This window comes from Papio anubis, chromosome 1, assembly GCF_008728515.1.
Source record: "Papio anubis isolate 15944 chromosome 1, Panubis1.0, whole genome shotgun sequence".
NCBI classification, from domain to species: Eukaryota; Metazoa; Chordata; class Mammalia; order Primates; family Cercopithecidae; genus Papio; species Papio anubis.
Window position 1 is genome coordinate 39,387,544 of NC_044976.1, and position 24,286 is coordinate 39,411,829.

The 24,286-nt window shown below is 37.9% G+C and overlaps 1 protein-coding gene across 18 annotated transcripts in view; it reads right to left on the minus strand.

Annotated features, from left to right (window-relative positions):
• SCMH1 (Scm polycomb group protein homolog 1) overlaps positions 1-24,286 on the minus strand; it is a 225,002-nt gene that overhangs the window by 100,486 nt on the left and 100,230 nt on the right. For all 18 annotated transcript variants that reach the window (XR_004184447.1, XM_031667500.1, XM_031667486.1 and 15 more), the window contains 2 exons: positions 12,039-12,127; positions 8,045-8,288 (listed from right to left, as the gene is read on the minus strand). Coding sequence is in view for 17 of the 18 variants with exons in the window: in XM_031667500.1 (XP_031523360.1) it covers positions 8,045-8,288; positions 12,039-12,127 (333 nt within the window). In the remaining variant the exon portion in view is untranslated. The remainder of the gene's footprint in view (positions 1-8,044; positions 8,289-12,038; positions 12,128-24,286) is intronic.

Below are 24,286 nucleotides of genomic sequence, written 5' to 3' on the forward strand. Positions count from 1 at the left end.
AGCCTCCCAAAGTGCTGGGATTACAGGCATGAGCCACTGTGCCTAGCCGTAAATAGCTTTTAATCTATCAAAATTGTCATAGATGTGAGTAGTCATCTTATTTTTTGTAATTAAGTGAATATCTGAATAACGGCTTTAGATGAGGATGAATAGAAATGGAATCAGAAAATATAGTATAACCTATTTCAGTTAACAGATATTATGTAATAATTGGCATGTTCCAAGTGTTGGGGACATAAAGAGGCAGTTAATAAATTAGTTCCATTTAACATGGACTCCAGGTAGAAAAGAATCCCAACTTCCTAGGCATGACAGAAAGGAGAATTTTAGCTACTCATAAATGCTTAAACTGAAAACTTGGTTTATTTTACATTGTACCGGGCTTGTTAAATAAATAAAATAGTCACAATAGGTGATATACTTTAAGAACTTGCATTTTGTCTTCTTTATTCAAAGAATATGCCCCCACCCCGACTCCGATCTTATCCTCACCACAATGTCACTGCTTCAGTTTTCTCTCTCACCTGGAATATTGTAACAGCTTGTTAACGGACATCCCTAACTCCAGCATCTAGAAGCCACCTGTCCTTTCATTGTTGCCAAAATGGTCCTTCTAAAACACAAATCTGGGCTGTAACTCTATTACTTAAAAGCTCATTCAACAGGTTTGTGGTTTTTTTTTTTTTTTTTTTTTTGAGACAGAGTCTTGCTCTGTCACCCAGGCTGGAGTACAGGTACAGTGGCACAATCTTGGCTCACTGCAACCTCCACCTCCTGGGTTTAAGCGATTCTCCTGCCTCAGCCTCCCTAGTAGCTGGGATTACAAGGGCATGCCACCATGCCCAGCTAATTTTTGTATTTTTAGTAGAGACAGGGTTTTGCCATCTTGGCCAGGCTGGTCTCGAACCCCTGACCTCAGGTGATCTGCCCGCTTCAGCCTGCCAAAGTGCCGGCATTACAAGCATGAGCCACCATGCTCAGTCAGTAGTTCTTGATTTAGTTTGGATATTTTGTCCCTACCCAAATCTCATGTCAAACTGTAAGCCCCAACATCAGAGGTGGGGCCTGGTGGGAGGTGTTTAAGTCATGGGGGTGGATTCCTCCTGGTGTGGTTCTGTCCTTGAGATAGTGAGTTCTGGTTGTCATAAAAGTGTGACATCCCCCTCCCCACACTGCCATGTGCCCGCTGTGGCTTTGCCTTCCACCATGAGTAGCTCCCTGAGGCTTCCCCAGAAGCCAAGCTATGCAGCAACATGTTTATACAGCCCGTAGAACTGTGAGCCAATGAAACCTCTTTTCTTTATAAATTACCCAGTCTTAGGTATTTCTTTATGGCAATGCAAAAATGGCCTAATACAGTTCTCAATGCTCATAAGGTAAAAATCCAGATCCTTAAGACAGTCTATAAGAGAGAAGCATTCTGTGTCTTCCTCTGCTGTGCCTTATCTCTTTCTGCTCCTCTCCTTACACCCTACAATCTAGCCATTTAACTTTTTTTGTTTGTTTGTTTTTGTTCTTTTTTGAGATGGAGTCTCGCTCCGTCGCCCAGGTTGGAGTGCAGTGGCGCGATCTTGGTTCACTGCAACCTCTCCCTCCCAGGTTCAAGCGATTCTCCTGCCTCAGCCTCCTGAGTAGCTGGCACTACAAACGCCAGCCACCACACCCAGCTAATTTTTGTATTTTTAGTAGAGACGGGGTTTCACCATATTGGCCAGGCTGGTCTCTAACTCCTGACCTGATAATCCACCCACCTCTGCCTCCCAAAGTGCTGGGATTATAGGCGTGAGTCACTATGCCTGGCCTTAACTATTTTTTAATTCCTTGACCATACTTTTTTTTTTTTTCCTTAACTTCTGGCCCTACACTAATCAGTTTTCACTGCTAGCCATTCTTAAGGTTTCAGCTTAGACATCACTTCATTTGGAAGCCTTCGTTTGGAAGTCTTGTCCTTTATTCATCCATTTACCCAATAGCTATAGAGCAGCCCATGTTAGGCATGTTAGGCTCAAGGGAGGTTATAGAGATTTCCAACCTCCAATCCCCTCAGTCTAGGTTGGGGTCCCTCTGTACTTTATTCCTCCAAAGTCGTAATTCTTTATTGGTCTATATGTTCACAAAACTGTAACACTCAACGGTAGAATCCCCATCAACTGAACCAATGACTAGTGCTTAATCATGACTTGATAGTTAGAATTTGAATAAATGGATGGATAAAGAAGATCAGTCTATCAGGTGACCTCATGTTGAGACCTACAAGTTAGCCTTAGTTGTATTATTCTTGCCTCTATCCTCATTTTTCTCTCTGTAGTCTACGATTACAATTTTTTCTTTTTTTTTTTTTGAGATAAGAGTCTCGCTCTGTCACCAGGCTGGAGTGCAGTGGCACGATCTTGGCTCACTGCAACCTCTGCCTCCCGAGTTCAAGTGATTCTCCTGCCTCAGCCTCCTGAGTAGCTGGGACTACAGGTGCGCACCACCACACCCAGCTAATTTTTGTATTTTTAGTAGAGATGGGGTTTCACCATGTTGGCCAGGATGGTCTCGATCTCTTGAACTCATGATCCGCCTGCCTCGGCCTCCCAAAGTGCTGGGATTACAGGCGTGAGCCACTGCGCCTAGCCTAGAATTACAATTTTAACTGTTTCTGCCCCAGAATCCCAAAGTGATTGTGGCATAATTTCCTATGTGGTTTTACAACAAAAAGAGAACTTTCTTTAAGTATGGAAAGCACTTTCCAAAGAAAAAAAGGAAGAGATATTCTGGAAGTTTTGTTTTTAAGCATCAAATTATTACCCTCCAGACCAGGGTAAGAATCCTGTACATGAGCCACAATGTTGAGTCTGATTTTGAAATTTTTGCTTTGTACAAAGAAACCTGTCACAGGCAGAAAGGGTAGACTGAGAGGGTAAAAGAGGCCTGGTTGCCCATGTACTCTAACAGGTATGCTAAAGTGCAGCACCTCCACTAGATTCCTGTATTTGGATTAGCATGTAGAGAGCAGACAGATCCAGTTTAACAACATATGAAGTCACAAGAAACAAATGTACTAATCCAGAATAGCACTATATTAATTTATAATAAAAATATAAAGTAGCTTGGGTCTCATGTTCTCTTGCTGCTGTCGATCTACATAGGAAGCTAAGGTATAATCTGAAACTGGCTTTCCCAGCCTGAAATCAGAGCAAGAGGAAGTCAAGTGGATTATTATGATGGCTAAAGGTATGATTAGCATCATAGTCATGACATATATACTGAATACTTCATTTTGCTTTTTAAATTTAAAAAGTAAAGCATGTATCTGTTTCAGTTTTATTTTAAGTCACAAATAAGCTAAAAGTAAAAAGCTTCTGCCTTTTATAACCAAGTACTCTGGATTAGTTGGAAGCTTGGTAGTTATTACCCATCAGAGTTCACTTGGTCACAGGAGTTTAGCAGCTAAAAGGGATACTACTTGGCTTAGAAAAGGAGAAAAAGAGAGGCAGCAGACAGCTGGCACATGGGAATTACTTCAAAAAGGCAGAGATAGGTGAGCTGATGAATCTAAAATCATGTAGGAGACACAGGCACAGGAGTCACCTGCTACCTATTCACAAGATCATTAAATCATACAGTATTACAGAGGTAAAAGTGCCCACTAGGGATCATGTAGTTCAGTCTCTCACATGTAAGAATGACTTGTTCAATGACGTAAACAAGTTTGCGGTCTGGTTGGGACTAGAACCCAGTTTAGTGCTCTGATATTACATCATATTTCTTCTTTCCTATTTTTTATCAGGATTTGGAAGCCAAAATCCAGGGTCTCAAATGAAGCTTTGAAGAAGGGCCAAAGGAGAATGGGAAGAGTATCAGCGAGACAAGTGTGAAAACAATATGCCTCAGTGATATTGGTCCTGACAGGTGGCTCTACTAAAAGATCTCCATGGTCTCACTCTCTAGACTCAGATATTAACAGAGCCAAGTCATTTAATTATCTGAGCTTCAGTTTTCTCATAAATAAAATGTATCTGAAAATAATTATACCTTGTTCAGAGTTACCGAAAATAAAATGAAAATCTGTGTGTAAAGGAACATTAAATAAATATTGGTTTTTCCTATTTGCCATGAGTAAGAAACATTATCTTAGTCTGAATTTTTAACATTTGCATACTAATGACCAGAAGGTAGGAAAGGAGGAGGAAACAGTATGATTAGAAAGAGAACAGGCTTACACACAGAGAACAACTTGTTTTGTGAAATGAATTGAGTAACCACATTTTTTCCACATTGCATCACTTGCTCCTTAGCCAGGACACTGAGACTGCCGGCCAACCTCTGCTGTTATAGAAAGCACTTTTGTAGGACTTACTGAGGGTGTAAAGTGTGGGAGGCAACAGTTGTTAGAGGGAACCACCTAACTGCTGGAATGATGACTGAAGCACCTAATCTGGAAATGTCACCTGGAAGGCCTCTCTGTACCTTCTGAGCCTGGTCCTCTGACCATCTTCTGTTGAAAATCTAAGGACTCCAGAGACACACAGAAGAGAGGAAAACAGCAAACTTCTCTGGAAGCATCAGCCACAGAGTGAGTCATATTTCTTATCAGCAAGGTTTGCTGCCAGAAAGGAATGCATATCCAGCAACCTGGACACAAAGACCGTCAGCTCTGTTGGCTCTGGAGAACTACCTAACTGCTCTAGATTTATTAGTCAAAAGAACAGTGAATTCCCTGGGCATGAAAATGAGAAAATCAACCTATTAACTGAATAAAGCTCAGAGCACCAAGGCTTATCCTGTTTTAGCCTCAAGTAACAAAAATGACTCTGCTATCAGTTCCAACGAACCTCTCTTCTTGCTGCTTCCATAGAACTATTACCTCACAGTGCTTCCTCACAATGGATTTACCATACTGACCCCAGGGTACTTGTTTCTTGCATCACAGAGAGGAGTGGCACTTTCCTGAGCCAAGAAAAGTGTTTCCCTTTCATTCTGCCCCAGGATCTCTCCACCTCAGTGCGACTATCCTAATCCAAGCAACCTCATTTCTTCCTTGTCCACAATTACCACTGTACAACTCATTCTCCACAGACCAGCTCAAGTGATTTTTTTTTAGATAATAGCTTTATTAAGTTACATACCACAAATTCAGCCTACATTTTAGTGTTTTCTAAGATATTCACAGAGTTGTGCAAACATCACCCCTATCTAATTTTAAAACATTTTCATTATCCTCAAAAGAAATCCCAATAGCAGTCATTTCCCTTTTTCCCTCAGCCACTGGCAACCACGAATCTACTTCTGTCTATATGTTTTTGCCAGTTCTGGACATTTCATATAAATGTAATCATCAGTGATTATATTTTGTGACTGGCTTTTTCATTTAGCATAACGTTATTAAGATACATCTATATTGTAGAATGTATTAGTACTTTATTCCTTTTTTATTGCCAATTAGTATTTTGTCCTATAGTTATGCCACATTTTATTTATCCATTTATCAGATGATGAACATTTCGGTTGTTTTATCTTTTTGGCTACTATAAATAATGCTGCCATGAATGTTCATTATGTGTTTTATGTGTGGACATATGTTTTCTATTCTCTTGGGTATATATCTATGAGTGGAATTACTCGGTCACATGGTAACTCTTTAACGTTTTGAGTAACATCCAAACTGTTTTCTAAAGTGGTTGTAGCATTTTCCAATCTCACCAGTAATGTTAGAGGGTTCCAGTTTTTCCACATCCTCAGCAACATTTGTTATTATCCGTCTTTTGCTTATAGCTGTATCCATGGGTGTGAAGTGGTATTTCACTGTGGCTTTGATTTGCCTTTCCCTAATGACAAATGATATTGAGCATCTTAAGTGCTTATTGGCTATTTGTGTATGTTATCTGTTGAAATATCTATCCAAATCCTTTGCTTATTTTAAAATTGGGTTGTCTTTTTTATTGAGTTATAAGTGTTCTTTTATATTCTGGATACAAGTCCAAGTGATTTTTTTAAAGCAAATCAAATCTTGTCACTTCCCTGGCTTAGTACCTTCTAATGGTTCCCTAACATGTTTAGAATAAAATCCAATATTCCCACTCTGGTTTACAAGGTCCTACATGATTTGGTGCCTGCCCACTTCTCCAACATCATCTTGTACTGCTTGCATTTGTTTGAGATAGAGTCTTTCTCTGTTGCCTGGGCTGCAGTGTATTGGTGCGATCTTGGCTCACTGCAACCTCTGCCTCTCGGGTTCAAGTGATTTTCCTGCCTCAGCCTCCTGAGTAGCTGAGATTACAGGCACGTACCACCACACCCTGCTAATTTTTGTATTTTTAGTAGAGATGGGGCTTCACCATGTTGGCCAGGGTGGTCTCAAACTCCTGACTTAGGTGATCCACCTGCCTCAGCCTCCCAAAGTGCTGGGATTACAGATGTGAGCCACTGCACCCAGCCCCTTGTACCACTTTCTTGCTCAGGCAATGCATTCTAGCCAGAGCAGTCTGCTTTCTGCCCTTGGGACAGAGCAAACTCACTCATGTCTCAGCATCATTATATGAGTTGTTCCTTCTGCCTGCTTGGAAGTCTCTTTCCTTGGATGACTCCTTCTCATCATTCAGGTCTCAATTCAAGTATCAACTTTTCAGACAAATTTCTTGAAAAGAAATTCTACCTAAACAAGTTTCCCCTCTACAAAGAACTTTTGTGAATGATAAATATGTTCATTATTTTCATTGTGGTAATGGTTTCATGGATGTATACATATGTCAAAACTTTTCAAATTGTATACTTTAAATACATGCCATTTATCTTATGTCAATTATATTTCAATAGAGCTGTTAAACAAAAAAAAACCCTTTACAATTATACCTTATCACTATCCCATCATACTTTATTTCCTTAGGAGAAATTATTTTATTTCTGTCTATAAAAATTATCTATATGAAATTATCTTATTTCTTGATTTAAATGTTTACCACCTGTTTCAGCCAACTAGAATGGAAACGTCATGAGCACAGCAATGTTGTTTATTTTTGTCACTTGTGTATTCTCAGCTTGGCTTACAATTAGGTGCTCAATAAATATTTGGCTAATTGAATGAATGAATTCAACAGAGGTTTAGAAAAGAGATCCTCAGACAATAAGAAGGGGGATTTTTCATTCCCTCAGATTCACCAGTACTTTTTAGACTTAAGAGGATGAGATTATTATTATTATCTTTACTAAAAGCAGCTACCTCGAAATCTATTCTGGATCTTCTCCACTGTCATCATCTGTATCATTTTACTGTTCATTTAGTCTCTGGCACTATTCTAGTACTTTATATATACTCTCTCATTGGTAGTGGTTAGTTTTATAATAATAGTATAATAATAATGATAATATAGCATATTGTAATAATCGTATATGTTATAGTTATAATATAGAATATAACTATAATGGCAACAGTAATACAATAAAAATTTGTTTAGCACTTGCTAGTCATCAGATGTAAGCATTTTACCCATGTAATCTCATTTATTCCTCACAATAACTTCATGAAGTAGGTTTTCTACTTCATGATGTGGAATTTGTAGTTTAAGGAACTACACAACTGATAAAAGGCAGAGATGGACCTCAAACCCATGTCTATCTTACTTCAAAGCTTGTTCTTTTTATCATCCTGCTACAGTGCTTCTCAACTATTTTCACAATACAGTGTTACTCCAGCTCTTATCCAAAGCCCCTAAGGTCAGAGGAAGGTGTGTGCCTTGGGAATACTAGTACTCAAACTTTGAAATGGGTTAGGGACAAAAGTAAGAGAGATGAAAAGCTAGTTGCCTGAGAATAAACCAGGATATGTAGAGCAAGGAATTATTACTTTATCCCAAATGCCACATGTGGCTTCATTTGACACTTAATACTTACTGTTTCTAATTGCTCCCTGGTAGACCTGGGTTGTTACCTAAGCTGCTGGCCCTTTCTCCTCCCCTGCATACTAGTGAAGTACACTGGTGAAGACATGATCATGACAGACCTGGGTAATCTCCCTTATCATCTGGGTCATGATTTCAAGAGCATGTAGATGGGCCTTTACCTTTGGTGCCAGGAGGCTGTAGGTTGTCTCCAGTCAAGGAACACCAGCCCACAGGGAAGATGTCCCGGGAGTCGAAGCGGCACCAGTAGTCAAAGGCCCCTCGCCACCCATCAAAAGTGACAAGCACCTCTGAGCCCCGAACCTCCCCAATAGTGGCTGGGCAAATGAAATGAGGGTTCTTCCTGTCCACAGCTTCTAGCTTCATTCCCATTTTGAAGAAGTTGTGGGAAGGTGATGGTGGCTCCTAGATAAGAAACAGAAATATACACACCTAGACACAAAAAGAGGCCATTATGCCAATAGACTATTATCTCATTTGGATGATTAAAAAGTGACTGCTATATAAGATTTATAATGGATATATAGCCTTTCTTTTAAATTACAGTATTACTTTATTTAAAGTATTTAAAATATTTAAAATATTTAAATATTTAAAGTATTACTTTATTAATCCTAACATTTTGACAACTTTGCTTCAGCTTTTTAAAAAAGGAAATAAAAGGTTGCAGATAAAGTTGAATCTCCCTTTGTGCCCTTCCCATATTCCATTCCCCCTCCACCTACCATGGAGGTAACAGCTACTCATGCATGTTTTATATTTTACTATATACGTACATACCTATTTGCCTGCTTTTAAATTTTATATAAATTGTAGTATACTGCATATATCATTGTACAATTTGCTTTTTTGTTCCACAGTATGCTTTTGAAATTTGCCCATGTTGATAAATTTTAACTCATAATAGTATTTCGAGTCCATTTTAACTCGTAATAGTATTTCATTGTATGTATATATCAAAATTTATTCATTCTCCTTTGGACACTTAAAGTTCTTTCCAACTGTTTACTAATTTTTTTTTTTCTGAGATGGAGTCTCGCTCTGTCACCCAGGCTGGAGTGCAGTGGTGCGACCTCCACTCACTGCAAGCTCTGCCTCCCGGGTTCACACCATTCTCCTGCCTCAGCTTCCTGAGTAGGTGGGACTACAGGCACCCACCACCACACCTGGCTAATTTTTTTTTTTTTGTATTTTTAGTAGAGACGGGGTTTCACTGTGTTAGCCAGGATAGTCTCGATCTCCTGACCTCGTGATCCACCCGCCTTGGCCTCCCAAAGTGCTGGGATTACAGGCGTGAGCCACAGCACCCAGCCCAATTGTTTACTATTTTAAAAGAGTTTTAACCAACATTCTCGCACTTCTTTGTACACATGTGGGAAGGTTTCTTTAGGTTATACATCTTTAGGTGTAGAATTCCTGGGTTATAGGGCAGATATATACATCTTCTGCTTTATCAAATATTGTTAATTTGTCCTCCAAAGTGGTTGTAACATTGTATACTTTCACCAGAATTGTGGACAGTTCCTGGGTGCTAATTTGTAATGCAGTTACACAGATCAAGTTTCAAAAACTGTGTTGTACATTCTATTCTGTTCCCTTAATCTTACTGCCTGATCCTGTAACAATAATATAGTCTTATTAAATGGATATCTGATAGGAAAAGTCCCCCTACTTTGTCATTCTTCAATATTGTTTTTGCTGTTCATTCTCCATCTTTCATATACATTTCAATTAGTTTTTCAAGTTCCATATACAAACCCTATTAGGATTCTGACTGGAATTACAGTGAATTTATAGATGAATTTGGGTGGAAATAACCTTTATTATATACTATCATGCCTTCCCATCCATAAACATGATAGTCTTTTCCATTTGCTAAGATTTCGTTCGTTCTTTCTTTTTTGGAGAAAGGATCTGGCTCTGTCACCCAGGCTGGAGTGCAGTGGTGTAATCTTGGCTCACAGCAACCTCTGCCTCCCAGGGTCAAGTGATCCTCCTACCTCAGTCTCCCAAGTAGCTGAGATTACAGGCACGTGCCACCACACTAGGCTAATTTTTGTATTTTTTGTAGAGATCGGGTTTTACCATGTTGCCCAAGTTGGTCTCAAACTCTTGACCTCAAGTGATCCGTACATCTCGGCCTCCCCAGAAAGTGCTGGGATTATAGGCATGAGCCACCGTGCCTGGCCAAGATTTCTTTAATGCAGATTTCTTCAACATACATTTAAAAATTTCCTCTATAAATATCTCATGCTTTTTCACTAACATTTTTTTCTAGGCAAATTACAATTCCATTGCTATCATAAGTGGCATTTAAAAAATTTATTTTCAAATCATTCAAATTTAACTGTTACTTTTAAATGCAAATAAAATGATTTTTAAAAACTGACCAACTTATTCGATACTGATTATTAGCTTATGCTGACTGACATACAAATTCTTGTGTGCTTGATTGTTACAAATTCTTTGTGTGCTTGACTGTTAAGAGATAAATCTTAAAATATTCCTGTGATTTATGGATTTTCCAATTTTACCATGTACTTTTGTCAAATTTTGCTCTATTAGACTTTGAGATTACATTTTCTAGGAGTATGTACATTTATGACTGTTTTGTCTTCCTGGTGAACTGTACTTTATCATTAGATAGTGACCTCTTTAATGTGTTTTACTTATTTATTTTTAGAAACAGGGTCTTGCTGTGTCACCCAGGCTGGAGTGCAATGGTGCAAACACAGCTCCCTGCAGCCTCAACCTCCTGGGCTTAAGCGATTCTTCCACCTCAGCCTCCCAAGTAGCAGGGACTACAGGCACATGCCACCACTCGCAGCTAATTTTTAAATTTTTTCTAGAGACAGGGTCTTGCTACGCGTGGCCCAGGCTGGTCTCAAATTCCTGGACTCAATGCTTTTAGCATCATTTAGACTTTTAGTATCAAAGTCTTGTGTGATTTCCATATAGTTTATATCAGTTTTATTTTGATAAAAGTTCATCTGACACATCTTTCATATTCTTTTATTTTTTAAAAATTAAAAAATTTGTTTTCCATCATCCCCCTTCTCTGCAGATATTCTTTTACTTTCAACATTTTTGTCATTATGTTTAGTGTCTCTTATACATAGTATATAGCTAGATTTTTAAAAATCTGATCTATGTATGATTATAATGAGCTTAAGCTCATTTCTTGTGATAATTAATGTATCTGAATTTATTACAACTATCTTATTGCCTACGTTTTTATTTAATTTTAATTTCCAAAGTTCTTTTTTTCTCCTTTTCAATCAACTGAGTTTTCTTCTATTTTCCCCCTCCACTGATCCAAAAGTTAAACATTCTACTTGGAGTCTTGGCAGATCCCTTTAAGATTTTAACTGCATAGCTGGCACAGCAAAGTCTAAAACTCATCTTTATTTCTAGTCCCAAAGAATACAATAACTACTCCCGAGTTACATAGGTGCTAGGTAATTCAGAAGTAGGATGCTTTTAGTGTTGAGACTTAACTAGCAGCACAGGCAAACCTAATTCAATACACTTTACAGTAACTTTTACCCCATTAGAAAATTCAACAGATAGACTCACTGCCTCACTTCTTGAGAAGCAAGAACAAATACAGGTTTTGGGTCCCTGTTCTGCTACTTACTAGCCACATGATCTTGAGCAAGCTCCCAATTCAAAAGTATTTGTTTCCTTAATTTTTAAATGGAAATACTAATTCTTAGTTCATAAAGTTAGCTGTGGGTATTACATGAGATAGTATATATAAATTCCTAAACATGTTGTAGGCAGTAAAAAAAATAGTCTCCTCCTTTTCTCTGTTTAGAACATAACTGTACAGAACTCCAAGATCTATAATAAGAATAGCTCCTTTAGATTTGTATTACATTTCATACATTCTACTAATAATACATTTTAACTTCTTAACAACCCCGACAGGTAGACAGAGATTACTGGCAGCTGGGACCATATAATCTAATATATGGGACCTTATAGTCTAATATATTCCTCTGGGGATAATTGCTGCTTCATAAGCTACTAAAAAAATCCTTCTGAACTAATTTCTGAGAAGGCATTTTCAGGCCATAAGTAAATGTGGACATCAATGGCTCAATATTTAACCTTAAGCAGCTGGGAGTTGGTGATGTATGAGGGTTAGCATACCTTGTGGAAAATCCTGATGGGAGCCATCTCTGCTCCATTTAATGTCTTCAAAAGGAACATGGGCCAAGAAGATGCATTCAGCCGAAATCCTGCAGCAAGCATAATGGGCAACAGATTAAAAATGTTTCAAAAATGAATGGTGATATCAAGTTCTGCCTTTGCAATCCAGCTACTCCTATGCTGTGATAGTTACAGAATCACAGACTGTTAAGAAAGGACTTAAGGGTTAAAAAGAAGAAACACCTCATTAGACAGAAGAAGAAAATGAGGCACATAAGAGATAATGTAACTTGTCCAAGGTAATGCTATAAATAGTGGGACAGAGTCTCCAAACCAAGTTTCCTGACTACGACAAGTATTACAGAACACACAACATAATACCTAGAAAACTTTCCTTGAAAAATCCAAAAATGATGTGATAGGATTAACAACTACTTAGAGACGATCTGGACAGTAGAATATGAAAGGGGATCTAATAATCTCTTAAGAAGAAACCAAACATGTCAACTGATAAACCTAATGTATAAGTAAATAATTTTGGTTCCTCTCAGTATAAACTAACTCACTACTTCTCTATCACTTTCTGTCTTGCACACATACACACACCGAGTACAAAATACGTTTTGAAGTTCATTGTTTACTTAAACAACTAAGGACCAAGGAATGACTTTGGAGAGGATCGTCCTATCCAAAAATCTTCACTTTGCATTAAGAGTAAAAAGAAGCTCTTTAAGAGCATCAAATTCCCCTAGACCAAGAGTGTATATGTGTCTATGTCCCAAGTTAGGCCAGTTGTTTTCTGACATGAGATTGACATGGGAGAAGAAAATCTTTGTCTGAGAACATGCTCATAAGTATGTTCGCGGTTTGGGCACTGCTACACGGAGAACAGACCTGAGAATAAAGCCAAAGTAAGGCATGGAATGGAGAGACATAACAGTGTTTAAAACCCTGTACTCAGACACTCAACACCACATAAATCCTTGGACTTCTTGGTTATATAAGTTAATAATTCCTGCCTCCTCCTTTTTTCCCTCTCTAACCTGGTTTGAGCTGGCTTTTTAACTGCTACTCTTCTTTTGACTGTGGTTTTAAAAAATTAAATCCCTCCAGAAATTCAGGCGTGGTGTGTATGTGGGAAAACAACTCTCCTTAGGTCAGGGAGGGCTGAAGCAAGCCAAACCCAGAGCAGCTTTGCCATGAGTGGTTTGGTACACCTACGGATAAGGTAAAGCAAGGCACTACTGTTTTAGAGAAGTGGTCTGTACACCTTGGTATAGGGAGGCCTGCACAATTAGAAAATTCAGGTTTCATGCCTATAGTTATCAATGAGTAGAGTGCCTAGCCATGTAATTCCCAATTCCATTTTTGAGGTAGGGGTTACTGAGGGGTTTCTATCTCATTTGAAGCTTAAGGAGCTAAAAAATCCTCTCAGCTCTGGAAATCATTACAATATTATCATAATAGTTAATATATATTGAATGCCTACCATGTAGTAAACATTTTATACGTCATTTCTTACTCAATATTTGAAATAATAACATGGGCAGGCACTATTATTATCCCTACTCTATAGATGATATAAAATGAAAACTCAGAGAAGCAGCTTGTCTAGGATCATGCTAGTAAATGGTGGAGACAGATTTCAATACATGGTGGTTGGATAAAAAAGTTTGTGGTTCTTTACTATATTTCACTACCAGCAGGATTCTTCAAGAGTACAGGGACAAAGCAGAATATTATGAACCCAAGAAATTGCTAAGATATCTTATTCCTCAACCCATTAGGTGATATGGGACTCTATCCCTTCAAATTCAAGTATATCCATAATTTATCTCAATATTCTTGGGCAATCATAGATAGTAGATAATTTTAAAATTGAAAGGGACCCTCAGAGGCCATGAAGTACAAAGATCTTACATTGCAGATGACAAAACTGCCAAGTCAATAGGCTATGAAACCTGTTCATGGTCACACAAGCCAATCTTATAGTGTCAGGCTGGAACCCCAAGACTTCTTATTTGGTTCTCTTTTATTACACTATGTTTATTACACTATCTGTTTTATTACACTACGTTGCCTCCAAAAGTTAACGTTTATTGTACACATATCATGAGCCAGCCCCTTGTGCTAAGCATTTGCAGTGGATCACTACTACTATTCTGAATCAGACACTAGAAGAGTAGCACTGTTTCTGGTGCCAGACTGCCTGAGTTTAAATCCAGCTTTGCCGCTTACCAGGTATATAACTTTTGGAAAATTACAAAACCTCTCTCTAGCTTCAGTTTCCTCAACAACAGCGTGGGATAAGAATCAATGGGCTGTTCTAAGGATTAAATAAGCTAATACACACAAAGGACTTAAAACACTGCCTGGCATATAGGCAGGAGTTAAATACTGGCTATTATTTTTATAACTATAGATGAAAAAACTGAGGTTTAGAGAAATTAAGTAAAATATCCAAAGTGAGTAAGTTAGTAAATGGCAGAGTCAGGATATGAACCCAACTACTTTGTCTCCAGAGCTTTCATAACTAATCATCACATTAATATCTTCAAATATTTTATCACTCAGTCTTACCACACTGTCTCTAGGTAAGAAGAGTTGGAGTCATAAACTTATGAAAGAGAGAAAATAAGGAAGATAAAAACAATAATTTGAGGCTATATTCAAATTAGGCAATGACCTACGGTGTCTATAAGGAAAAGGACAGGTGGGTAAGAGGAAATCCTAACCTCTAAATGTAGAGTACCTCAGTGATCAGTCATTGCTTCTGTCTTCTTCTTGGCCCCCAGTTTCTTCCTGTTAAATGATGACTGTCAATTTATATATCTAGCCCAAACCTCTGCTCTGGGTTTCATGTTCACATATCCAACTACCTCAGTCTATAACTCTACTTGGATGTCTAAGAAATCATAAAATGAGTAAGTTTAAGACAGTACTCTTGATTCTACTATTCCTTCCAAACTTGTTCTTTCCTCCAGTTATCCCATCTCAGTTTAATAGGTGGCACCCCCTACTAAACCTAGGTGCTCAGACCAAAAAGACCAGAAGTCATCCTTGATTTTTCCCTTTCTATCACCCACCAAACCCAATTAATCAGCAAGTCTTGATGGCTTTCCTGCTTAATATATGCTAGATCAACCCACATTTCACCATCTCTACTGCTATATTACCCTATCTAAGCCAGAGTCAAACCTTGCCTAGACAACTGCAACAGCTTTCTAATTGGACCTCAGGCCTCTACTTTTGCAGCCAGAATAATATGTTTAGTTTTTAAAAATATAAATCAGGTCACATTACCTTGTGCTTAAATTTCACAACACAAAACAGATCTAAACTCTTTATTATTCATGTTTACAAGGCTTACATGATCTGGACCTTGCTTACTCCTCATTATTCATCTCTTACCACTCCCTTGTACCCCCATTCATTGGTCTTTCTGTTCTCAAATATACCAAGCTGTTTCCCTCTGCCTCAAACACCTTTTAATCAACTCTTTACAGTTAGTTATTTGCTGAGACATCACTTCCTCAGAAAGGTGTTCCTTGACTACCCAAAATAGCCTCCTAAATCTATCCTGCTTCCTTCTATTTACTCCTAGCCCTTATCACCATCTGAATTTTCTTTTTAAAAAGTTTAATGTGTATGCCTTCTCCAACTAGAAGATCCTTGATAGTTTTATTGAATTAAGGAAAAAACCCTCCATTTATTAAATGTGTGCCAAAAATTGATGAATGCTTTATCATGTTATTCCACTTAATCCACAAAAACCATACAGGGCAGAATTTATTAATGATCTTGCAGGCGAGGCCCCTGAAACTCAACGTTAAAAGTCAAGGTAAAGCGACTTTTACCTTGTAAAAGTCCAAGGTAAAGTCACACAACTAAGGTAGTGAGTGGCTAAGTTAATATTACAAAGTCAGATCTCTTAATTCCAAACACAGGCTGCAAGTGCTCTATGTTTACCAAGGATTTATTTTTTAAAACTTCATAAAGAACCATTTCTAAAGTGCTTCTAAGTGCTCCCAAGACTATGGGACCACTGGATAAGCTAGGGTCCATCTATTTAAACTGGCTAACTGATGAAACTGGATTTAAGTGTGGAGCAGCAGGCCGGGCACAGTGGCTTTCACCTGTAATCCCAGCATTTTGGGAGACTGAGACAGGAGGATCACTTCAGCCCAGAATTTAAAGACCAGCCTAGGCAACATAGTGAGACCTTGTTTTTACAAAAAATAGAAAAAATTAGCCAGGTGTGGTGGTGTGTGCTTGTATTCCCAGCTATGTGGGAGGCTCATGCAGGATTACTGCTGTAGCCTGGGGATGTCGAGGCTGCAGTGAGCTATGATTGTGCCACTGCATTCCAGCCTGAGTGACACAGCGAGACTCTGCCTCAATACATACATACATACATGTGGAGCAGCAGGACTATAATCTAATCATAGTCCATGCCCTCATACATACATACATGTGGAGCAGCAGGACTATAATCTAATCATAGTCCATGCCCTCTCGTGGCAGGTAACAGAACAGCATTCACACCAGGAATTGATCAGTGATAGAAACATACAAACGATTCCTTTCAAGTCACTGTATATACTACAGCATGTGACCAAATTTGCTAGGTAAGCAGTTTACACTGAGATCCTGACTCACTTGACCAGGGGCCTCAATAGAGGCTAACTTCTACTCTAGCTCAGTGACTCTCAAACTTGGACACTGGAATCCCCTGGGGAACATTAAAGAATACAACAGATCCACTCCCAGAAATTCTTATTTAACTGATCTGAAGTTAAGGCCTAGACCCTGAAAATTTTAAGAGCTCCCTAAGTGATTTTAACAGGTAGCCAAGTTTGAGAACTATGCTCTAGACAGCTCTCTTTAGAAGAAACAATCACAGTATTAAGTAGAAGAATCAGTCCGTAATAACACGGAGCTGTGAGGAGAAGAGTGGCAGCTTTGAGATAACTGAGGAGAATCATTCTACTCTACTACATGCTTTGTCCTTGGAGGACTCCTCTGCAAGGGAGTAATATCCCTTATGAGAACAGAACACACATACGTATACATATACACCATACAAGATTTTAATGGAAAAGGATGCTCTTCTAGAGCAATGTTTTCCAAATAAAGACCAGTTGTGCCAGAATCTCAGGACAGCCATTTTGCCATGCAGAATCCCAAGCCCCATTACCTAGAGCTTCTGATTCAGCAACTCTAGAAAGAAGTCCAGAGGAGGCCTGAGGAACATGAACACACATGCATATGTACAATTATATAATTTTATTTTTTAAATTTTATTTTGAAGTTATAAACCTAGAGAAAATAGCAAAAACTATATAATGAACAACTATGTACCCTTCAACTAGATGCAACAACTATTACCATTTTCCCACATCTGCTTTTCATCTACATATATTAATATACTTCCACTCCTGAACTATGTGAAAGTCGGAGATGTTACGACACTTCACCCCTAAATACATCAGTATATTTGAAAAAAGACATTCCCCTACAAAATTGCAGTATTATCACACTCAGGAAATTTAATTAAAAATATTCTTATTTGTCCCTAAAATGTTCTTTAAAACTGTTTGATTTTTAAATACAGGATCCAATCAAGAATTACATACTGCATTTGGTTGTCATGTTTCTTCAGTCTCCTTTAATGTAGAATTAATGTAGAAGAGTCCTGTTGCCCTTTGTTTGCTTTGTATGACACTGACATTTTTGAAGAGTCTGGATTATATTTTACAGAATGTCCCATAGTTTGGATTTCTTCTGATTTGTTTCCTCATGATTACATTCATGCTAAAGAGCTTATTTATTTATTTATTTAGAGATAGGGTCTTGCTCTGTTGCCCAGGCTGGTGTGCAGTGGTGCAAGGTTCACAGCATCCTTCAACTCCTGGGCTCAGGCGATCCTCCTGAGCAGCTAGGACTAAAGGTGTGCACCACCATACCTGTCCAATTTTTCTATTTTTTTGTAGTGATGGTGGGCTTGCTATATTGCCCAGGCTGGTCTTGAATTTCTGGCCTCAAGTAATCATCCCGCCTCAGCCTCCCAAAGTGCTGGCTAGGATTACAGGCATAAGCCGCTAGGCCTGGCCTGCTAAAGAGATTTGGTAAAAAATACTATACAGGTGATGTGGAGTATTTCTCATTGCAATACTGCAGGAGGCACATAATGTCAGTTTGTCTAATTATTGAAGATACAAAATTTGATCACATGTTAAGAGGTGACTGACAGTGTTCTTCACTGTAACTTCCCTTTGTAATTAATAGGCAATCAGTGGAGAGAAACTTTGAGACTGTGAATATCCTATTCCTCAGTATGTTTTTTTACCTAATGGTTTTAGCATTTATTGGTTACTCTTGCCTGACTCAATTATTTAAATAGTTGCAAAAAAGTAATTTTCTCTCATTCTTTCTACATATTTTTTTGAGACAGGGTTTCGCTTTGTCCCCCAGGCTGAAATTCAGTGTCAAGATCTTGGCTTACTGCAGCCTCAACTTCCCAGGCTCAGTCAATTCTTCCATTTCAGCCTCCTGAGTAGCTGGCACCACAGGTACGTGTCATCATGCCCAGATAATTTTTGTATTTTTTTGTAGGAACAGAGTTTCACCATGTTGCCCAGGCTGGTCTCAAACTCCTGAACTCATGTGATCCACCCATCTTGGCCTCCCAAAGTGCTGGGATTACAGGTGTGAGCCACTGTGCCCGGCCTCCTTCTTTCTATATTTATTGGCTGGCATTATGTAAAGGAGACTTCTTCCCTCCAACTTTAATTTTCTTTTTTTTTTTTTTTTTGAGAAGGGTCTTACTCTGTCACCCAGGCTGGAGTGCAACAGCATGATCATGGCTCACTTTAGCCTCGACCTCCCAGACTCAAGGGGATACTGCCACCTCAGCCTCCCAAGTAGCTGGGACCACAGGTGTGTCACACCATGTCCAGCTCATTTTTAATGTTTTCCGGTAGAGATGGGGGTCTTGCCATGTTGTTCAGGCTGGTCTCGAACTCCTAGGTTCAAGGGGTCCTCCTGCCTCTGCCTCCCGAAGTGTTGGGATTACAGGTGTATCAGGTGATTTTCAGAAACCAAACTCAAGGTGTCCTCATTGCTAATGAGATGTAATTGCTTCTAGGCCTGTTCAATGAACAGTGCTTGGAAAGCCATATGTATATACAAATACATATACAAGTCATATGTTACTTATATGTATTACTTGAATAGGAGGCATACATATATTTTAAAGGCCAGAGTAGATACAGATACTCTCCAATTCAAATCCAATACTATAGGGTTCTTCCTCATCTTTTTCCTATTAGAATCTTACTTATTCATTCACTCTATTTTCAGTATCAGAAAATTAGTCTCAGATGGCCATGCCAAAACCACAAACATTATTAAGAAGTCAGAATTTCGTTGCAGTCCATTTTTTCCTTAGAATATGCCCCATATTAAAGGTATACTGTGAAGGCTTCTATATTAAAAATTTATTTGAATTAATAGTTTTTTCAATGTTATGATATCCATTTGATTCAGTTTCGTTTGTTTCTAACCAATTTTAGAGTTTGCTTTGTTCATCTTTTTTAATTTTATTTATTAAGTAAAATATTTAATTCAAAAGTCAAAAGAATATTAAAAAGTATTCTCAAAAGCCTGATTCTTATCCCGGTACTTTCTACCTTATTCCAAGACATGCCTAATGGGTGACCTTTTCATTATTTTTTGGCTTGATATTCCTGTGTTTCTTTTTATAGAAATAAAGTAATCTCATGTGTTATATATGTGTGTATATGTGTATACAAACATATTTCCCCTTCTCTTTCTCAAGTTAGCGTATTATATATACTTTTTGCAATTTTCTTTTTTCACATTAATGATATATCTTAGAAATCACTCCATACTAGTTTATAGAGCTCTTCCTCATTCTATTTTATGGTTGAATGGTACTTCATTGTGTGAATGTACTATATTACATTCAATCAATCTCTTAATGTTGCAAAAAAAATAACCATGTGTATGTTGCTTTATTTTTGTGGAAGTATATCTTTAAAATCAAATTCCTGAAGTGGGATCCCTGGGTCAACTAATAAATGCATATGTGGCTTTTCTCAGATACTGCTGAATTGTATGCCCTCCCTCTCCAGTGTGAATTGTACCATTCTGCATTTTCCCAGCAAAAAAAATGAGAACGCTTATTTCCCCACAGCCTTGCTGTCTCCTCAAGCTTTTGAATTTTTGTCAATCTGGTAACAAAGAATGTCTCAGTGTGCTTTTAATCTGCAGTTATTTTATTAAGGGTGGTGTGTATTTTCATACGTCTGAGGACCATTTGTGTATCTTCTGTCAACTGTTCCTGCCTTAAGATCATTTTTCTATAGGTTTTAGTCTTTAAAAAATTTTCTATTTATGAGTGTTCTTTATGAATTAGGGAGATTTATCTGTGCTTTATGTTGCAAATATTTTCTCCCATTTATCATTTGTCTTTTAGCTTTGCTTGGAGTATTTTTTTTCTCTAAAAACGTTTTACAAAGTAAAATTTATTGGTCTATGTAGACTTTGAGTCATATTTAAAAAGGCTTTCCCCACCCCAAGTTTATAACAGAATTTGTTTTCCTAGTACTCATATAGTCATTTTTTTTTACATTTTGATCTCTAATGCACGTACAGTTTATTCTGACATATGCTGTGATATATGGATTCAATTATATCTTTCCCTAATGGCTATCAACTTATCCCAATGTCACTTATGAAAAAGTCAATTTTATCCAATTTAACATGCCAACCATCATGGACTGAATCTCCATCCCCCAAATTAATATGTTGAAGTCCTAATGCCCAATATAACTGTACCTGGAGACAGGGTTGTTAGGAGATGATGAAGGTTAAGTGAAGTCATGGGGTACAGCCCTAATTTGACAGAACTATGGCCTTATAAGAAGAGGAAGAACTCTCTCCCTCTCCCTCCACTTCTCTTCCTCTCTCCTTCCACTTCTCTCCCTCTCCCTCTACTTCTCTCCCTTCCTTCTTCCTTCTCCTGTGAGAACACAGTGAGAAGGCAGCCATAAGGTGGCTGTCTGCAAGCAAGAAGAGGACCCTCACTAGAAACCAATCCCGGCCAGAATCTTGACCTTGGACTTTCTAGCCTTTAGAACTATGAGAAAAAAAAATTCTGTTGTTTAAGCCAGACAGTCTGTGGTATTTCACTGGCAGCTCCAGCAAACTACGACACTACTTTTATCATATAGCAGATTTTCATATACAGTCAGATCTATCTCTGGATTTGCTATTTACTTTACACTGCTCAGCCTGTCTATTCACGTGCCAGTTCCATATAATTTTAATTATAGAGGCTTTAAAGTATGTTTTAATAGCTAATGGGATTACTCTCTGCACATTGCTCTTTTAGGAGTTCCTAGCTATTTTTGAATTATTATATGTACCTACAAATTTTATTATATTTACCTACAAATTTTCCTCATTGCTTTGCAGAGATCCATTTTTTCCATGTCATCATTTTCTTCCTGCTTGAAGGACTTCATTTAACACTTCTTGTAGTACTGATATGCTTGTGATTAATTCTCTAAGCTTTTGTATATGTCTGCAAACGTCTTCATTTCATTTTTATTTTTGAAAGACATTCTTGTTTGGTATAGAATTCTAGCTTAACAACTTCTTTTCCTTTTAGAACTTAAAAATGCTGCTCCACTGTATTCTGGCTTGCACTGTTTCTGACGAGAAGTTGCTGTCATTCTTTGATCTTCTGTATATCATGTGCTTGTTTTTCTCTCGCTGCTCTTAAGATTTTTCTCTTTATCATGGGTTTTCAGCAATTTGATAATGATGTGCCTTGTGTGGTTTATTTCATATTCCTCCTGCTTGGGGTTCATTGAGCTTCTCTGATTTGTGAAATTATAATTTTCATAGTATTCAACAATTTTTCAAGCATTATTTTTCTAATAACTACTTATATGCTCCCTATCTCTCCTTCAGGACTCCAGTTATATACGTTATAGGCAACGTGAAGTTGTTCCACGGCTCACTGATGCTTTCTTTTTCAGTTCTTTTTCTATCTGTGTTTCATTTGGATAGTTTATACTGCTGTTTTTAAGTATGCTGATCTTCCTCCTGCAGCAATTCCAGCAGTAATATGTTGTGGATCATTCAGTTTATTCATCACTTGAGATATTATATTGTATTTTCTACCTCTAAAGTTCAATTTGGTTCTTTTAAATCTAAATCCTACATTTCTCTACTCATAATTTCCTCTATTTTCTTGAACATATGCAATATAAACAACTGCTTTAATGTCCTTGCCTATTAATTCTATAATCTGTGTGATTTCTGGATTCTTATTATAATTGGTTAGTTTTTCTTTTTCTTGTTTGCATGCCTGGTAATTTTTTATTGTGGTAAAATACGTATCAAATTTATTGTTTTAATCATTTTAAAGTGTACAGTTCTGTGACATTAAGTGTATTCACATTATTGGGCAACTATCACCACCATCCATCTCCAGAACATTTTCATTTTCCCCAGCTGAAACTTTGTACCTATTATTAACCTCTTCACTTCCTCCTCCCCGAGATCCTGGCAATAACTATTGTACTTTCTGTTTCTATAAATTTGATTTCTCTAGATATCTCATCTAAGTGAAATCATACAATATTTGTGCTTTTATAACTGGCTTATTTCACTTAGCATGTCTTCAAGGTTCACCTATGTTGTAGCATGTGTTATAATTTCCTTCCTCTTTAAGGCTGAATAATATTCCCATTGCATCTCTCTCTCTTCCCCACCCCACTCTCTTTCTGTGTGTACATATGTGTGAACATTTTCTTTATCCATTCTTCCATCAACGGACACTTGAGTGGCTTCCACCTTTTGGTTATTGTGACTAATGCTGCTAAACATGGGTTTTCAACTATCTGCCCAAGTTCCTGCTTTCAGTTCTTCTGAGTATATACCCAGAAATGGAACTGCTGAATCATAGAATTCTACTTTTACTTTATTATATTATATTTTAAGTACTACAGTACATGTACACAATGTGTAGGCTTGTTACATATGTATACATGTACCATGTTGGTGTGCTGCACCCATTAACTCGTCATTTACATTAGGTATGTCTCCTAATGCTATCTCTCCCCCAAGCCCCCACCCCGCAACAGGCCCCGGTGTGTGATGTTCCCCTTACTGTGTCCAAATGTTCATTGTTCAGTTCCCACCTATGAGTGAGAACATGTGGTGTTTGGTTTTTTGTCCTTGTGATAGTTTGCTGAGAATGATGGTTTCCAGCTTCATCCATGTCCCTACAAAGGACATGCACTCATTCTTTTTTATGGCTGCATAGCATTCCATGGTGTCTATGTGCCACATTTTCTTAATCCAGTCTGTCATTGATGGACATTTGGGTTGGTTCCAAGTCTTTGTTATTGTGAATAGTGCTGCAATAAATATACGTGTGCATGTGTCTTTATAACAGCATGATTTATAATCCTTTGGGTATATACCCAGTAATGGGATGGCTGGGTCAAATGGTATTTCTAGTTCTAGACCCCTGAAGAATCGCTACACTGTCTTCCACAATGGTTGAACTAGTTTACAGTCCCACCAACAGTGCAAAACTGTTCCTATATCTCCACATCCTCTCCAGCACCTGTTGTTTCCTGACTTTTTAATGATTACCATTCTAACTGGTGTGAGATGGTATCTCATTATGGTTTTGATTTGCATTTCTCTGATGACCAGTGATGATGAGCATTTTTTCGTATGTCTGTTGGCTGCATAAATGTCTTCTTTTGAGAAATGTCTGTTCATATCCTTTGCCCACTTTTTGATGGGGTTGTTTTCTTCTTGTAAATTTGTTTGAGTTCTTTGTAGGTTCTGGATATTAGCTCTGGGTCAGATGGTAGATTGCAAAAATTTTCTCCCATTCTGTAGGTCGCCTGTTCACTCTGATGATAGTTTCTTTTGCTGTGCAGAAGCCCTTTAATTTAATTAGATCCCGTTTGTCAATTTTGGCTATTGTTGACATTGCTTTCGGTGTTTTAGACATGAAGTCCTTCCCCATGCCTATGTCCTGAATGGTATTCCCTAGGTTTTCTTCTAAGGTTTTTATGGTTTTAGGTCTAACATTTAAGTCTTTAATACATTTTGAATTAATTTTTGTATAAGGTATAAGGAAGGTATTCAGTTTCAGCTTTCCACATATGGCTAGCCAGTTTTCCCAGCACCAT